Consider the following 19,006-nt stretch of genomic DNA (forward strand, 5'->3'; position numbering starts at 1 on the left):
GAGTAAAACTAAAATTTTATTTTCTGTTAAAAACAGCAAAATAATTCTTATTCAGATAAGACCTTTCCTAAACCAGTGAAGTATTCTGTTAACTCTCTGTGCTTTTTGACATACTCAAAAATCTTTTTTTTACATTCTTTTCATTTGGAAAAAAGTTAACATTCCTAACAATCACTGCCACTTGTCGCTATGTTTTTAAAGATACTGCCTGTAATTATTTCTTACCTTTGGATAGTCATGACATGTCTTGTCAGTCACTTGACAATTCTCTTGCTTTTGTCCTCCAAATTCAGAATGATAAAACTATTAAGATATTTCTCACACCTACAATATCTTTGGGTTCATACTAAATGACCATCATATAAAACAAAGATTTGGTCCCTACCCTTATTAAAAAAATGTTTTTAAAGGATTATAGAAACTATTTGTTTTGTTTGGCATTCTCTGACTTTTAATTAACTCAAAAATATTGTGAGAGCTCTTTGCTTTATTAAAATTGGGTTAAAAAAAACCTTAATACATAAAAAGAAAAGTTCTGCCTTCCTAAGTTAATCATGTGTAAGTAAAATGTGTTAAAAGTAAATATGCTTCAATGTTTGTGCATCTTTCAGGTTAAAGGAAACATACGTTTATATACAAAGATGAACACGGTAGCTATTTACAAAAAGGTTATCTCTACGTTTAAATAAGCTTGGATTTGTGAAATTCATAATACATTTCATAGGATAAATCAAAGGACTGGAGATTTGTAAATGTCCTCTCTGTTCATAACATGTTCTTACCTTCGGAAAAATCAGTGACTTATAAAACTGATTATGTACTTTACTTTAATAGAAGATTGCATCTCTTCCACTCTGATAAGGTTGGTTAATATAACAAATTAACTAAAGCCTATAGTCTCTACATCCACAAGTGGTTTCTGATTCTTCCTTATATTCACCCTAAAATTCCCAGCTATAATCTAAAGATCAGAAATTGAGCCTTGTGGAGACATATCAAAAGAACTTCTATAAAGGTACGTACCACGCACTCCTAACTATTGATACTACAGAGAATTAATCATGTGTATTGCTGACATCATTGCTATAGACAAACACTGTGGCTGGGCCAGGATTTCCAGTACCGTTTTGGTCCAAAAGCAGAAGACAATGTGAACAGACTGTTTACATCCAAGATCAGAACACATCCTCCCAGATGCCAGAAGCCACTGATTATCATGCACTTTGCATGATTTTGTCCTTTATGCTCTTGGCTCTTCTTTCTATCTGCTGGTTCAAGATTCTAGACTATAAATAAATACCCTGTCCTTCATTCTTAGTATTATCAAGACCTTTATCCTTAACAATCACCAAACACGGGACTAATTTTTCAGACACTGGCAAAGGTGAATAATCCATATCCAAATTAAAAGGGAAAAAAATGACTTGGTTACCAAAAGAAGGTCCAAATAGACATGGGATACATGGGGTATTATTTCAAACTTTAACAATAATTCTTGTTTGAGGTTTTGTCTGTGGCAGATGTTGTGTGTGTGATCCCCAGGGTCTTAAATGTTGTAGTCTGCCACTATCATGTCAGATAATTCAATAAATGATCATTCAAGAAAAAGAACAAAATGGGCTGGTGCTTATGGAGGTCAAAATTACTACCATTAAAAACTTGAGAAACATTCACAACCTGTCTAATAATGGTTCAGATCGCTTCCCCTAAATGGTAATTCCTCCAGCTTAGTTAACAAATGATCAGAAGCAGAGACTGAGAATTGAAACAGAAACTACAAATTGCTCACAAACACTCAGAAAAACACTATGACTTGTGAAATAGATAACTGAACCAAACCAAACCACATGTGCATTACAGAGCTCAAACCTTTTTAACACTAGCTCATTATGTTCCAATACCACAGGTACACTGACTGACAGTAACTCCTCAAGGACTCATGTGTTCTGAAGATAAAACCATTGACTATTCCAGTAACTCAATTAAATTACATATTCTAGCCCATCCCTGCCCAGAGCAATTTCCATTCTAAAATCACTCTATGACTAACGCCATCTCTTAAGACCCTATATATCCCCTTTTCTAACTCCCTCTTCTGAGATGTCCCACAGTTATTCTGGTGTGTTATTCCATGCTGCAGCAAGCTAAATGACTACAACTTATCTTTGACTATTGATGTGTTCCTCGTGGTCTCTGGTAGTGGGCTTTACCATCCCCATGGCAGGGACCTGACAGCCTAGAGTTAGGGATAAGAAGACGCCCTTCAGCTACATATCTTTTAAAATGTTATGCCATGTTATTGTATTACCTATTCAAATAAATAAAATTAGAATTTAGAAATGTATATAACTCTATTATAATCAACAGAAATTCACTCAACAGTAATACATACTACCCACATCCAATCCAGCTGTTAACTCACTCAAAAATCAGGGTACTGCTGGATGTCAGCAGAGAGGAAAAAACACCCCCTGTTGGAAAGATTACAGACTATTAAAAAAATCATCAGTACATCATCAACAGATCTTTGTGTCAAAATTCAAAATCTCTTCTTGTTAGATAATTAAGTCTAAATCAGCCAGCAGTTAGAGGTGATAATTAGCTTTCTATCTAATGTGAACCAATTTCTATTACACTATGTGTTTATTAAAATCAAATTTAAAGGCCTTTAACCTGTCATTAAATAACCTTATAAATGAAGCTAAGCTTGATAAACATGGCTTATACCATGCTGTAAATAAAGCAAAGGTTTAAGGCTATTTTAAAACTTTTTTGAAATTCTCATAGAATTTATGAAAAAACAAAGAACAGCATAATGAATATCCATGTAGTATCAATTATCCACCTTGTGATAATTTTCAAACTACTCTTTCTTTCTATAAAAATAGCTCTAAATCAAAGATACTCTATACTCAATGCAAAATAATTTTTAAAAAACTAAACAGCACACACAAAATAACTACCAAAAAACAAAAACAAATTTTTTAGAATGCCATCAGCCAAAGATAATCACTGTTAAAATTTTGGTGTGTACCTTAATATTTTTAATATTTAAATATATTATTTTATAATCACTTATACTAGACAACCTCATAATCTGTCTTTTGAACTTCATATTAAACTACTAAAAATTTCTCACCAACAAATATTCTACAATTTAATTTTCAGAATCTGCATCATGGAGATAATATATCTAACTAATCTGCTATTATTAAACACTGATTATTCTTTTTTATTTTTTTGCATTATTTTATGAATCATGTGGTAAAAATATCTTTGTTCATACTTGTATGAGCTTATATGGTTATTGGCCGTTTGAATTTATCCATTTGTAAATTATCTATAAACATCATATCCTTTGTTCCTTTTTCTTTTTGTCTGTATGTGCAGTTCTTTAAGTATAAAAGATGACTAAAATTACAACCACATATTAAATCTAGCCATTGAGAGCAAATATTTTTTTTTCCCTAAAGCATACTTTTAAAAGGAGGCATATTTCAATTACATGCAGTATTTCATTATCCTTCTAAAGCAAACTACTAATCCCTAGTTCACAGGGAGTCTCCATTTATTTCCTTCTTTCAGGCTTTCAATTCAATTGGGCAGTAGCCTATCAACCTGCAATCTCATTTTTGCCAAAGTAAGTCATTTGCACTAAACTGTGTATTGATTTTACAGTATAGCTTCCATAATTTTTTTAAAAATAAGCTTTACTGAGGTTTACTAAGGTACAATAAACCATATCCACTAAAGTATACAATGTGATAAGTTTGGAGACATATATATATTTGTCAAAACACCACCACAATCAAGATACAGAAAACTTCCATTACTCACCAAATATCTTCTCTTCTAACCCCAGCACCAGGCAACCACTGTCAATACAAATAAATTTACACTTTCTAGTTTTATATATATGGAACTATATATAGTTTTTTGTGTCTGGCTTTTTTCACTAAGGACAGTTCATCCGTGCTGTTGCATTTATCGGCAGCTTTTATTTTTTTTTATTGCTGAGTAGTACTCCACTGTGAGGGTACACCATATTATGGTTATCCATTTATCTGTTGAATATTTCCTGGTTTTGGCTATATGACTAATGCTGCTATAAATATTTTGTATAAATTCTATGTTTTCATTTCTCTTGGGTAAATACCTAGGGCTGGAATGCCAAGGTAGTATGGGAGGTATATAATTAACATATTAAGAGACTGCCAAATAATTTTCCCAAGTAGTTTACAACTTTACAGTCCCACCATCAGTGTATGAGAGTTGCAGTCACTCCACATCCTTGTCAAAACTTGGTAATAGGCTTTTTCATTTCAGCCATTCTATAGTTGAGTAGTGGGATTTCATTTTGGTTTTAATTTGCATTTCCCCAACTGGTAATGACATTGAATATCTTCTTGTATGCTATTGGCCATTTGTATATCTTCATTTGTGACTTGCCTGTTCAAATTTTTTGTTCATCTTTTAATTCTGTTGGTTGTTGTCTTATTAGTTCTTTATATATTCTTTATACCAGTTCTCTGTAAGACATATATATTTCCTCTCAGTCTGTGGCTAGTCTTTTCATTTTCTAACAAAATGTATTTAGAAGAACAATAGATTTTAATTTAATCAAGTACAACTGCCAGTTTTCATGGTGCATACTTTTTGTGACTTAAGAAAACTGTCTAACCAAAGGTCACAAAGATTTCTCCTGTGTTTTCTTTTACAAGTTTATAAAGATGGTAACCATTTTAGCTTTTACATTTAGTTCTATGATCCATCATCAATTGATTTTTGTGTAGGGTAAGTGCAGATTTCATTTTTTTTCCACATGGATATCTAGTTGTTCCAACACCATTTGCTGTAAAGTTTATTTTTCTACTGCTGAGTTGCTTTGTCAAAAATCATTTGACCATTTATCTGTGGGTCTACTTCTGGACTCTATTTCTATTTGTCTATCCTTTCGCCAGTCCCACACTATCTTGACTATTGTAGCTTTTTAAAATTTATTTTATTTTATTTTTATTGAAGCTTTATAGTAAGTCTTGAAATCAGATAGTGTGAGTCCTTCAAATTTGTTCTTCTTTCTTAAAATTGGTTTGCTTATTCTCAACCTTTTTCATTTCCATTTAAATTTTAGAATCAGCTTACCAATTTCTATTGAAAAATTCTGTTGGGATTTTGATGGAGAATGTATTGTATCTATAAATCTATTTGGAGAATTGCCATCTTGACAATATTGTATTGTGTGATCCATAAACATGCTATAACTTTCTCTATATTTATACATTTCTCTCAGCAATGTCCTGTGGTTTTTTCAGTGAAGAGATTTTACACATATTTGTTAAATTTATTCCTAAGTATTTTGGTTTTTTTGATAATATTGTAAGTGAAATTTTCAAAAATTTAATTTCCCAATTGTTTGCTAATAGTATATAAAAACACAATTGATTTTTGTATATTTACTTGGTATCCTTTGATCTTGTTACATTCAATTACTAATGTTTATCTTATAGATTCCTTAGGATTTTCTAAACGATCTCACAATTTTCAAATAAAGACAGTTTTACTTCCTCCTTTCCAATCTGTATGCCTTTTAGTTCCATTTCTTGCCTTATTTCAATGGCTACTAGTTACAATAGCTACTAAGACTACTATTTACAATGCTGAAGAGAAGTGGCAAGAAAAGTCATCCTTGCCTTATTCCTAATATTAGGGGAAAAGCATTCAATATTTTATCATTAAGTATGATATTAGCTGTAGGCTTTTCACAGTTGATTGTCAGCTGAGAAAGTTACCCCCATTCCTAGTTTTCTGAGAGATCTGTTTGCTTAAATCATAAATGAGGTGTTGAATTTTTATCAAATGCTTTTTCTGAATCTATTGGAGTAATCATATGCATTGTGTTTTCTACTTTATTTTGTTAATATGGTGGATTACACTGATTTTCAAATCTTAAACCAACCTTTCATTCCTGGGATAAACCCTACTTGGTAATGATGTGTTATTCTTTTTATTAATACATTCACTTAGCTAATACAAATTAATTAAAATCTCTGATACTAAATTATTTATGTTCTGCTAAATTGTCAAAACTACGATATCCACGAAATGCTTTTCAATATATTTTAAGTTTCAATTTTCTTAACTGCAGTTGCAATAATAATAGTGATCATAATGTTTACTGGTTGTATGCTAACTACATAATGGCATTATGCTAAAGTCTTTACATATATTCTCTCACTTAACCTAAGAACACTCTATGAAGTATTATGATCCCATTTGACAGATATGGAAACCAACGTTTAAGGAAGCTAGAAAATTTCTCTAACATCTCACAACAAGGATGGAGGAGCTGAAGCTTGATCCCAGGTAAGCTGATTCCAAAGACTAAGCTCTTATCCTTTTTTGCTATACTGCTTTACCAAATAATCTCTAATACTTCTTCTTAACACATAAATCAAAGTAATAATCATGGGTTAGAACAAAAATTATCTCTCTGAGAGGCCACTAAAGTTTAAGTTCAAATGAGAACTATACAGGCATCACACAGAACAAATAACACTCACATGCAAGATATACTCTCATGAGAACAAAAGGATTTCATACAATTCTAGATAAAACTAGCTATAAGTGTCTCTTATACCCACACCCTTCCCCCTACACACAAAACACATAACGGAGTGAGGACAGTGAAGTGATTATTAGTGGTTATCTTGAACCCACTCTAATTCTCACACAGACATGCAAAAAATTCATCAAAAAACTTCAGGACTTCAAATACTGTTTGTAATAAATACTTTACACTTGGTTTGCGTAAGAGAATGGCAAGAAACTTGTAGCTCTATCTTAAAAGATAACAGAGATTTAAAAAAATAAAAAATCACTAAATTTATCTTCCTGGTGTCAACTTCAATATGTGAAACATACAATCCCACATGTTGAAACTGTACTGTTCTTCATAGTAATGAAGCATTTTATTCTGTTATCATTCCACTTACTGTTGCTGACCTCACTTCAATTTAGAAACAGCAAACTTTGAAGAAATTCACTGATCACAAATAGAACTACCATTCTCTTTTCCTAATAATAAATGCTAGGAAAGACTGTGAGTACAATCACCAACTCCTCCTATTTCTTTATGAAACTGACATTTCAGCTTCATCTCCAACACCACCAGTTAGGGAGCTTTACAATTCAAGTCTAATTAATTACCCAGTGTCATCCTTTTAAATGCTGACAGATTGTATGTTACTAACTGAAAAACAAGACATTGGATAACTGAATAGATCTAAATTTCTATAGCTAGCCTTCCTAGAATCCTGGATAATGGTAGTATTCGTTAAAATCAGAAGTTCTAAATCTATGGGAGACAACTGGTAGGATTCTTTGAGTAAAATTTAAAAATACTAGGGAAATAATTATATTCCATGTTAAATAATTCAATATTTATCTGCCACCTACTACATGTTCACACTGTGTAGGTAACACGTAGATTATACAATTTTAACACATGGCCTCTACCTTGAAGAACTTTATGGTCTATTTAAGCAGAAAAAATAATTCTTGTAAAACAAGATATAATGGAAACAACACAGAACAGTTAAGAAATTCATTGAATGGCTCAGACTGTAAGTATGCAAGATTATAAAGGGGATATCAGTGATCCCTACAGAAATCAAGGAAGGGCCTCAGAGGGTTGAGACTTAAGCTGAGTCTCCTGGAAGTTCCAAAGCTACTATCACATTTTTAGATATTTGTTACAGTAGCAATCCACTCCCGGCGTCAAAATAAAATAAACAGAAAGTATACTAAAATGAGAAAAGAGGAAATTCCAGACACATATGTAATATACTGTATGTATGAATATTTTAATGTAATTATTTCAAAAAGTAATTTTACATAAAATGGTAAGGAAATAATATAAATACTACAAACATCCATCCATGTACCTACTATGTAGTTTTAAAAATATTAAGTTTGCCATATAGGTTTCAAATATTTTTTAAGAATTAAAATGAAGACAGCCTCCATCCTATTCCATCCTCCCCAGAGGTCATTAGTAATTGTATATCCTTCCTACACGTATATAATTTTGTTACAAAATATATCTATACACAATATAGCAATTTAAATGCTTTACATAAACAGTTATCATACTGTGTATTTTTTGGCAACTTGCATTCTTATACTCAGCATTGTTTTCCATCTTGATCTGGAATGGAGCCAACACACCCATGTTTTGTTTTGTTTTGTTTTAAGCTCCACAAGTGATTCTGGTTGGTAACCAGAGCTGAGAATCGACATATACATATTCACCTAAAAAAGTTTTCAGTGCTCCCAAACTGCTAACGCATTTTAACCTAGCTGTTTACCATTAGTCAATTGTTATTAGATTACCTGTATTTCAATAAAAATTATTTTACAATTCTCCCAACTCAGAAGCAATTCCCTAAACAAACCAGGTTTGTCCATGATTCGAAATAATGACCAAACTATAAAACTAAGTTTCTGGTAAGGGAAGGGGATGGGTGTGGCTACAAAGGAATAGTAACAGAAGAGTCTCGTGGTAATGGTACAATTAGTTATCTTGATTGTGGTGGTAGTTACACAAGGCTACACATGTGAAAATGCAGAGCTACAGAAACACACACATATGAGTCCATGTATAACTGGTGAAATCTGAATAAGCTCTACAGATTTTGCCAATATCAATTTCTTGATCTGGATCTAGTACTGTGATGGTGTGGGATGTTGCACTGGAGAATAGAGACCTAGGGGAAGGGATATAGGACTTCCCTGTACATGTTTTTGCAATATCCTGTGAATCTATAATTATCGAAATAAAAATTTAATAAATTTTTGAAACTAAGTTTCTAAAGTGCACTGAAGAAATTCTGCAGCTTTTTCATGTCAAATTTAATTCTGTATACTGCTACAATATACATCCACTACACAAATGATACAAATTTTCAGGTAAAAATACCTAACATCTGATGCAGATTTGCATAAAAGAGGAAGGCCACATTGGCGATGACCACATTAATTCTGCAGTAAGTGTGAAAAATTAACTTTAAAAGTTACTGGCCTATAAACTATTATTTTTAGATTACTGTGTGGCCTTACCCTCGTGGGACACCAGGATTTACCTAAATAGCTCTCTCTGTTCACTGCAAATAACCCTGCTTTCATTCCTATTTTAAGCCAGCAAGCCTGCCCTACTTCTGCAGGCTTATTTCCTAATCTACTCACCTGCCTTTCCAATCATAAACCAGTTAAACACTGCTGAAGGGGTTATATTATACATTATTACTGAAAGTCATGTGTACCTTTCATATCCTTTCAGAAGCTATTAGAACAAGTAATTTTATTTTAATGATGTGATACAGCTTTGAGATCATTTCCTCTGTTCTTTGATAGTTACAGAACTCATTTTCAACATATTAGAAACTGGCCCTCCTAGAACCAATTAAGTAATAACCACTATCAGTGATAGTCTGACAGAAACAATAACTTTACAGTGACATCATATGTTTTCAATAAAACAGTGCAGAAATAACCAATTTGCTTGCATGGATGAACTCAACTTTATTATTCTGACCATTCATTAAAACCACCCTATTTTACTTTGAAACTTCCACAAAGCCTTAAGTCAGAAGAATAAAATGTCCCCAGGTGCGCGCGCGCGCGCAAATTAAGTCTTATCTCTTTAGACCACTGATCAGCAGTCAAAGTTTAAACTTGAAAGGATTATCAATCTATGGAGTGAGGGAGCAAACATTTCATACCAGATGTAGTCTACAATTTAGTCATCTGATCTTCCCAGTGATATTCCCATAGGAAGGCCATAGTTCTAATTTCCTGTTACACTTTGGGAGGCTATTATATGCTATATTGAATACTTTTCAAGACAGTATTTAAGCTTCTAAGTATAACCAGAAACGTGTTGCTGTAGTAGGAAGTCATCAAATATTTGTTTATGAATACATGATTTCCAAAATTCTATCTACACTACAGAAAAGGAAATTTTCATCATTTTTCTAATTAAGCATCTAAGATTTAAATCCTTTCAAAAGTTAAGGAGAGTAAGGTTGAAAAATATAAAAATACAATATACTTTTAAACCTTCATTTCACACATGCCGCTTAAAGTCAAACAAATCTGCTGTCAAATCTCACCAAGGCTGAAGCTTAACTCATTTAATAAAGAACAGCTAACATTTATTAAGCACCCAGTATGGACACCATGCTAAGTACTTTACACACAATATGAAATGCAATCTTTAAATTCTGAAGTAGGTACTGTTATCTTCCATTTTAAACCTGAAGCAAGGAAAATAAATAATAAAGTCGCACAGCTAGTAATTAGTAGAGCCTGTACTCTCTCCTACACTATCTTCCATAAAATAAGCTTCTTATCGCTTGAACATTTACTAAACACCTGTATGCTAGGCACTGTGTTCAGTATTAAGAAAGCGCACTTCTTGCCCTTGAAGAGAACAGTTTAGTGTAAACAAAGAACATAAAAATATTTAAAGAACTCTGTAAAGTAATGAGATTACTCATGGGAGCATATAGAAGACAACTTCTAACCCTACTGATGATGACAGTGGTTAGCATGTATTGAGCACTTACTATATGCCTATCACTGCGTTTTGTGGAGTTTATTTAATCCTTACGATGATACTGTAAGCCAGGTTTTATTATACCTCTTCTCCAGATAAAGAAACTGAGGTTTAAAAAAAAAGATTAAGTGATTTGCTGAAAGTCTAAAGCTTCTAAAAGAGGCAGAATTTGAATCCTGATTTATGTTTGCCTTCAAAGCCCATATTCTAAAACCATTACTCTATACAGCCTTCTAGTAAAGGAGAAAAGGCTTCTTAGAAGACCTTTTAGCTAATCTTGAAAGATAAATAAATAGGGGCTAGTCAAGTCTGGGGGCAAGATTCTACATAGAAGTAAAGCGACGGGCCCATTCACATATATAAAACGACATGGCATTCTAGGGAAATACAAGGAGCAGTAAAACAGGTTTGGGAATAGGGTGTGAAATGAGGAAGAGAAAGTAATATAGCAGTCCCCTCTTATCCACGGTTTCACTTTCCTTGGTTTCAGTTACCCGAGGTCAACCATGGTCCAAAAATATTAAATGAAAAATTCCAGACATAAACAATTCTTAAGTTTTAAATTGTGCACCATTCTGAGTAGCGTGATGAAATCTCGCAACATCCCGCTTGGTCCTACCAGGGATATGAATCCTCCCTTTGTCCAGTGTCTCCACACAGTAGATACTTCCTGCTCATTAGACACTTAGTAGACAACTAGGTTACCAGATCCACTGTGTTTAATCCTTATTTAACTTAATAATGACCCCAAAGCACAAGAGTAGTGATGCTGGAAATTCAGACACACCAAAGAGAAGCCACAGTGTGCTTCCTTTAAGTGAAAAGGTAAAAGTTCTCCAACTAATAAGGGAAGGAAAAAAAGTTGTATTCTGAGGTTACAAAGATCTACGGTAAGAACAAATCTTCTATTCATGAAATTGTGAAGAAGGAATAAAAAGTTCATGCTAGTTTTGTGATTGCATCTCAAGCTGCAAAATTATGGCCACAGTGCATATAAGCACGTAGTTAAGATGGAAAAGGTATTAAATTTGTAGTGGAAGACATGAACAGAAAATATGTTCCAACTGACGGCAGCATGTTGCACCAGAAAGCAGTGAACCCATACAAAGACTTCAGCAAGGGCTCCCCTGAAACAAGTGACATCAAGTCATTTATTGCAAATAAGGATGCTTACAGATTACTGGTGAGAGAGAGACCACGTTCACATAACTTTTATTACAGTATATCACTATAATTCTTCTATTTTATTATTCTTATTAATCTCTTACTGTGTCTATTTTATAAATTAACCTTTATCATAGGTATGTGTATATGTATGTATAGGAAAAAAAACATAGTACATACAGGGTTCGGTACTACCCATGGTTTCAGGCATCTGCTGGGGGTTTTTAGAATGTATCCCCCCCACGACAAGGAGAGACTACTGTACAGGGTTAGAGGTTTAGCATGAAGGGAACTATCCTACGGGCAGAAAGTGCTCATGAAGGATTTCAAGTACGAAAATGATCCTTCACATTATCCACAGATCAAGATGGCAGTATGGACACTAGATTAAATAGCCCTAGCAAGAGGCTACTGCAATAGTATAAGCAAGAAGTAAGACGGAGAAGTAGAAGGTTTTGTAGAAACTAAAAGTCCATAGAATGGAGTCTGGGAGAACTAGATATGAAGTGAGACGAACAGGAAAGAGCCTGGCCTGACTCCCAGGCTTGTCATCTGAGCCAGTGACTAACTGGGTAAGTGGCGTGATTAACAGGGATGGGAAATACACTTAGAAAATCCTTTCTATCTCCTCCACGTATTACGGCTTTTTAATATTTACTTTATCCCTGTACCACCTTTTTTACTTCAATCTCTCCAAATAAGACAAAAACAAATCTGTCTCACTTTCTACAATATCTACTTGCATGATGTTGGAATTTTCTATAATTTTTACACAATGTTTATAAGCTGATTAGGCTTTAGGTTTTTTAAAAAACACAAGCCATCATAATAACCTTGCAGTCCCCTTCGTGGAGTCACTGTCAGCTGCTCTAGCAGTTTTCAGCCATCCCTCTTTCTCCTCTTTTCATTTTACCTCTCGATTTTCTGACACTTCTAGTTCACCCATCCTCTCTACTCCTTAGACAAGTATACTTTGTTTTTCCATCCTTCTTCCTGTTTTCTCAAGCCCCATCTGTAGCTGAAACAACCTTTCTCTGCTAAAAAAAAAAAAGAAAAAAAAAAAAGGTGCTTCCACTTCACATCAGCTATACTTTAAAACCCATTTTCTTCTTTTTAGCTTTCCCTCACGAAGACACTGCCGAACCCTCAAATATGATGGTAGCCTTTCCCCAGCCTAGTTGTTTTGAGGCATTTCTTAATTGTATTTTTTTTTCTCTCTCCCAACTTCATATTTTGAAAAACTGAAATCCTATGAAAGAGTGAAAAAATAGTACAATGTGCACCAGTTTTGTCTTTACCTATGTTCACCATGGTGAACATTTTGCCATTTTTGTTTTCTCTCTCGACAAATAAGTAATTCTTTTTTCTGAACTATCTCAGAGCAAATAGCGGACATCATGACATTTCATTATGAATGCTTCATCAGATAGTGCCTAAAAAAGAGAACATCCTCCCTTATAACGGCAATACCATATTACCACATTTAACACTGATATAGCTAATACTCCGTATTCAAATTTCTTCAGTGGCCCTCAAAATGTCCTCTATAGCTTTCGATTTTCCTAATACAGACTTGGCACTATCCTTGACTGTCATTTCCCTTTCATCTTCTTTCATCTAGACTAGTCCCCCCTGCCTTTTCTATTTTTCATCACTTTGTCATTTTTGAAGAGTTCACACCTGTTGTCTTGTAGAGAGTCTCACAAATTGGATTTGTCTGAAATTGGATTTGTCTGATTGTTTACTATAACCAGATTCAGGTTAAACACTTTGAGCAAGGATTACATAGCTAATTCTTGAATGAATTCTTAGATGATCTCTCAGTGTTTTTATCATTTAGAATAGAACTTCAGTCTCTTGGGCTCACATTGTCCAGACACTGCGCAAAATCATCACGAATTGTTAGCATTCAAAAACTCTAATGATCGTCAAAGATACACATTACCTTGGCCAGCTTATATCTTTGTGTCACCCAATCTAGAGATCCTACTTACCAAGTTAGAACTTCTAATAATAAGCAAAAACTTAAGAAACTAAAAGATTTCATGATAAAAATCTAGTTTGCCAATAAAATAAAATTCGATATAGGGAACTAAAAGTTCTCTCTGCATACATTTGAATAATGAGGTAGATTATAAAGATAACTAATTCAGATATCACAGTGGGTTGAGATTTTATTTTATTCATTATTATTATTTATGCCTACAGCACCTGGTCTTCCTAGGTGGTCTTCTATCCAAGTACTAACCAGGCCCGAACTTGCTTAGCTTCCGAGATCAAACATCGGGCTTGTTTAGGGTGACATGGCCATAGACCATGGACCGTGGCTCCACTCGGGTGTGAACCCAGGACCTCCTGCGTGTAAAGCGGCCGTGCTAACCACTGCACTATGGAACCACATCCTGGGTTGAGATTTTAGACCTCAGTTTTGCAATTTAAAATTCAGCTAAAATTTAACATGACAACCTTAAAAGTATTACATTCTACCAATGATTGCACCAAAAGATAATTATTAAAAGACACCTCTTTATTTTCATTAGTCTTTTAGCAGTTAAGCAGCAGCAAAGCCCCCAAATGACTACAAATACCTGAATTAGCTGAATAAGTTTGTCTCTCATAGATAGTTTAAAAATTAGCTTTTTCCCAAAATGTCACTTCAGTGGAAAGATATTACATTTCTATTGCCAAACACAGCTTAGGAAAAGGTTTTTAATTAATTCGTGAATTCACTTTAAGTAATGAGTCCTTAGCATTTTTCTCTCAAATGATCCAAAAACATTTTTTTAACTTTACGATGAAATGTGATAATGTTACTTTATGGAAGAAAGCTTTGTTAGCAAATGTCTGATACAAATAAGCCTTCAATCACAACCATTAACATACAAGTAATAAAAGGACACTTTATTCCTGCTCAAAAAAGATTTAAGTGTTTAAGTTAAGATGTCCTTTCCCAGGTTTAAGACTTCCACTCAGGTATGAATCTCAAATAGCATTGATTTCCATGTTTAAATGGCTTGGCAGCTTAATTACAATGGTAAACCAAGCATAACTTAAATACTACTGATAGTTTCAACAGATACGCCCCATATAACTTGTTCACATTGAATATTTATACTTGAAAATGTTTCTTCTGGGTTGGTACGATATCAAATGACTGAAAATATAAAGGACCAAAATATATAAACATGAGCACTTTCAAACCATTTTCATGTTGATTGAAATCATCATTAAAAAATTTAGGTAAAATTATATTTATGAAATAATATCAAAACATTTGCATAATAAAAGCTTAAATATATGTGATCCATTTTCCTTCGAATTCAAAATATACCAGCACATAGAAATACACGAGAAGTATTAAGCGCAGTTGTTTCTGAAGAAAAGGAATATGAGGCCTTTGTTTTCTTTCCTTTCTGACTTCCCAACTTTATAATTAGCAGGGTTAAGCTTATATTTAAAAGAAAACAAAAACATTAAAAAAAAAGGCCTTGGTAAATCTATTTTCATATATCAAAAAGGAGGACAGGGGATAAGAGCTGTGGAAATAAATGAGGTATGGGTACCAGAAATTGAAATAGGGTTCAGGTTATACTTGTGATAATAATTTCTTTCCATACTACTCTTCTTAAAACCTTTTAAGAAAGCCATAGCCGTATTATTCCCAGTGCCAGAATGTTAAAGAACTAGTAGCCACCAATTCTGTAAATATACAATATATTTGAATTCCAAGAGAATGAGAGAATTGTATCAGCATCTTACTGAAAAGAAGTCTGACTTTTCTGTTAAACATACTGGGCCACCAAATTACAAACTTAGAGAAAAGATTCTCCAAATTTGTCATGTAAGTCATAGTGAATTTCCTCTTTGCTTCTGAAAAGATTCAGCCTAGAGGAATAAACTGGTTTTTGTAAAAATCACTGTCAAAGAAAATAAATTTCTTCAAACAGGAAAAGAAATTTGGAAACTGGGAAAAAAAATCGAGCTGAAAGATTTTCAGAGTTCAATTATTTGAGTTTCCAGTTTTCTGCTCCAGACACCAGTAGTGATGCCCCAACACATATGGACAGTTCTACAGGCTCAGAGAAATGTTACTTTTAAAACAAAGAAACAAATGAGCATCTGCCTACTGGTGTACATTGCAGATGGCTCTCCACAACATTTAATGAATAAGTGAAATCATAGAAACTTATATGTTTAAACAAAATAAACACCTTCAACTGCTAAAGAAGAAACCAGCTGCCAGGGAAGTACTAAGCAGAATTGCACGTTGTTACCCATGGGATTCCACCCAGATATCCTTTATATTGAAGAAGAGGTATTTTCCAGACTTGGAACAGTTTCCTAACTTATAGTTTCAGATATATTCTAATTCTGATATTTTTCAAGTGTTAATAATTTCCCTACTAACTGCTTACGTAGTAAGTGATCTATTATCAAGCTACTATCCTGTTTCGTAATACTACTTGGTCTTCAGCTCTTCACATCCGTTATTTGCATGGCTGAGAAGCCTGACAAAGAAAGTATTATTAACCCTGTTTTGCAGATGAGACTATCAAAGCAAAAAAAAAGAGAATTTAAGTAAAAAGGTATGGTTAAAAAAAAAAAAAAAAAGACAGGCAAGGTCACAAGTAAGCTCCAGAAGCAGCAGTAAAACCTCGGTTTTTCTGACCAGCAGTCTAGTCCTTCATTTGAAGAAAGTTGCTGTTTAAAGGCCACTCAGAACACAAATCACTCCCACCCACCCACTCTCTAAGATTTGCTCAAACAAAACAATTAAGTAGACTTTAAAGTTAACAGGAAATGACAGAACCAAAAACAACTGGGGTGTGGTCTCATCTCAGAAAAAGATTTCCAGCTGTGAATAAATGCAGACAACTCTGGCCAGACAAGATAACATCACATCAGGATTTAGTGCCCAGTACAATGGACCTATATATACAACGACACCTTACTTTCTTAGAACAAACTTCAAGAATTTCAAACTCTGGGCAACCCAGGAAAAAAGCAACATAGGTCAACAGGAAGCCAAAACTGCTATGGTCAAGTTCATATGCTAAAGTTATACACACAAGATAAATTCACACATTCTAAGGCCCTGAAATCATCTATTTCCTTTATTTGAGAGTAATCTTATAAAGTATACAACATGTAGTAATTTATGATTTCGCTGAAAAACAAATTTGAATCATACAGATCATGAGAGTATTCACTGAACTGTGAGCATGCCTAGCAAAGCCAGCACCTGCATTTTTACCACATTTTACTTCACTTCTATATTTAAGGGTCATTTTAAATTTCCTTTATATCTTCTGTATGTTATGGTAGAAATTACATGCTATAATGGCGTTCAGAATTTGAGATTCTTGAAGGTCTGTGGACTGCCACTAAGCTTCACTCAGATCCCATTAATTTTGACGTGATAACACAATTCTGGATTATTTGGTTTTCCTGCCTACTTCAGTTTAGAAGTGGTAGATTAAAGGGCATATTTTGACAGATAGAGAATAGTACTGGAGGAGATAAACTAAAAACAGACAAAAGCACTAAACTGGTATAGCAGTGAGGAGTCATTTCAGTACAGGAAGAAGCTGCCAACACCCTTATACAGCAGAATGCACCGGCCATATTAACAGCAGAGGACAGAAATTAATGTACATAATGATGACCTTGATTTATCAAAAAAGGTTATATTCAGTATATACTGAATTTTAAGAGATGGTTATATACTCTTCATGGGTTATATGTTATAAAGACTGACATTAAAATGGGCAAAATAATTTAGCAGTTAAAGAGCTAAGTGTTGGTTATGTGAACAAGTCACTTAAATCTCTAATGATAAAGGATAAATGCTAAGTAGATAAATTTCAAAAAAACCCAATAAAATTAACAAAAAATAAAAAAGGGAAAAAAAGAAAAATTAAGAACAAAAAGAAGCCGAACTTTTAAGGGAAAAAAACTAAGTTACACACTAAAATTATGTAATGTAGACAATCAACATTTATGCTTGATGTTTTCAGGAGGAAAAAACCTAGTTAAAAACTAAAATTCTGCTCCCTCATAGACTATACCATAGGCTTTTCCACTTTAAAAAAATGTATTCTTGTCACCAGTCTAAGTTTACTTTGTTCTTCTAATTACCAAAATGAAAAAATAAAAGTATTTTAATAGTTTCCCCCACTTACAGCTAACCCCTTTATCCAGAGGCCACTAACACAGCTGGTCTAGGTATATTCCCTTCTTATAGTGTTTTCAAACCGATTGTTAAAACTAAGAGTTGTACTTAAATCTTATGGCTGAACAAAAGCAGCACATAAATTGGTGGTTATGTTTAAATCGGCATTCTTAGTTTAAAGGCAGAAACAACTATAATGTAAAACCTTACAAGTATTAGTAAGGAACATTTTAGTTTATGTTGGACATCTGAATCAGAGAACATTGTTCTCTAAGTTTTTATGGCCAAAAGCAAAATAAAACATCAACATCATGTCAAGAGATCTGTAAATCCCTTTCAAACACAATAAAATGCTTTTTATTTGTATTTGTTTCACCATATTGTTTCTTTTAATTTATCAGTGACTTGTGATGATCTGGAGAAAGTGGGCCAAAAGGTATGTGGTATGTGTCCTAAAGAGGTGGGGAGGGGGAGGGCGAGCTGATCTGATCCTAAAGAAGGGGAGTGGCAGAAGGATCTGAGTTGGGAGAATCTACTAAACTCCCTCCCCACATCACCCTTCGTGGCTTCCCCAGATAAGAGACTAAAAAAGGGGAATCGTTTCTTTAAAAAAAAAAAAAAAAGGGGGGGATCTAGGCCCTTTTGGGGTTGTGGGAGGAGAAATCTCCACTTCACCTGCATGTCCAGCTAGCTACGGGTCCAGGTGCAACAGAAAACGCCTGGGGCCCCAGCGGGGCTGCCCCCGTGGGGATCCCTCCCTCCCGGCTCCCACACCCCCTCCAGATCCTTCTCCGGGATGGGCTCAGCCTGGTGCCCCTGCCACCCTCCCGCCTCCCCTCCTCGGTTCCCTCCCTCCGTCCCCGAGCCGTCACCCGGCCGAGGGCCCCTTCCCCGCGGGTCGACAAGGACGGCCCGGCCCGCTTGGCACCTTTGATGACGCGTTCGGTGGTGGAGAGGTGGAGGTTCCTCCCGGACATGATCCCCTCGGCCTCCTCCCAGCTCCTGGAGACCGCCAGCGTGCACCTCCGTCTGCGTCCCCGGCGGTCTCGGCTTCC

At 34.5% G+C, this 19,006-nt stretch overlaps 1 protein-coding gene across 2 annotated transcripts in view; it reads right to left on the reverse strand.

The window, feature by feature from the left end:
* The window catches only part of PPP3CC (protein phosphatase 3 catalytic subunit gamma), a 78,129-nt gene that overhangs the window by 58,051 nt on the left and 1,072 nt on the right, over nucleotides 1-19,006 (reverse strand). For both annotated transcript variants that reach the window (XM_011366657.2, XM_011366655.2), the window contains exon 2: nucleotides 18,880-19,006. This exon is cut by the window's right edge and continues 2 nt beyond it. In XM_011366657.2, the coding sequence (XP_011364959.1) occupies nucleotides 18,880-18,928 (49 nt within the window). In that variant the 5' untranslated portion in view covers nucleotides 18,929-19,006. The remainder of the gene's footprint in view (nucleotides 1-18,879) is intronic.

Source organism: Pteropus vampyrus, unplaced genomic scaffold (assembly GCF_000151845.1).
Source record: "Pteropus vampyrus isolate Shadow unplaced genomic scaffold, Pvam_2.0 Scaffold126, whole genome shotgun sequence".
NCBI lineage: Eukaryota > Metazoa > Chordata > Mammalia > Chiroptera > Pteropodidae > Pteropus > Pteropus vampyrus.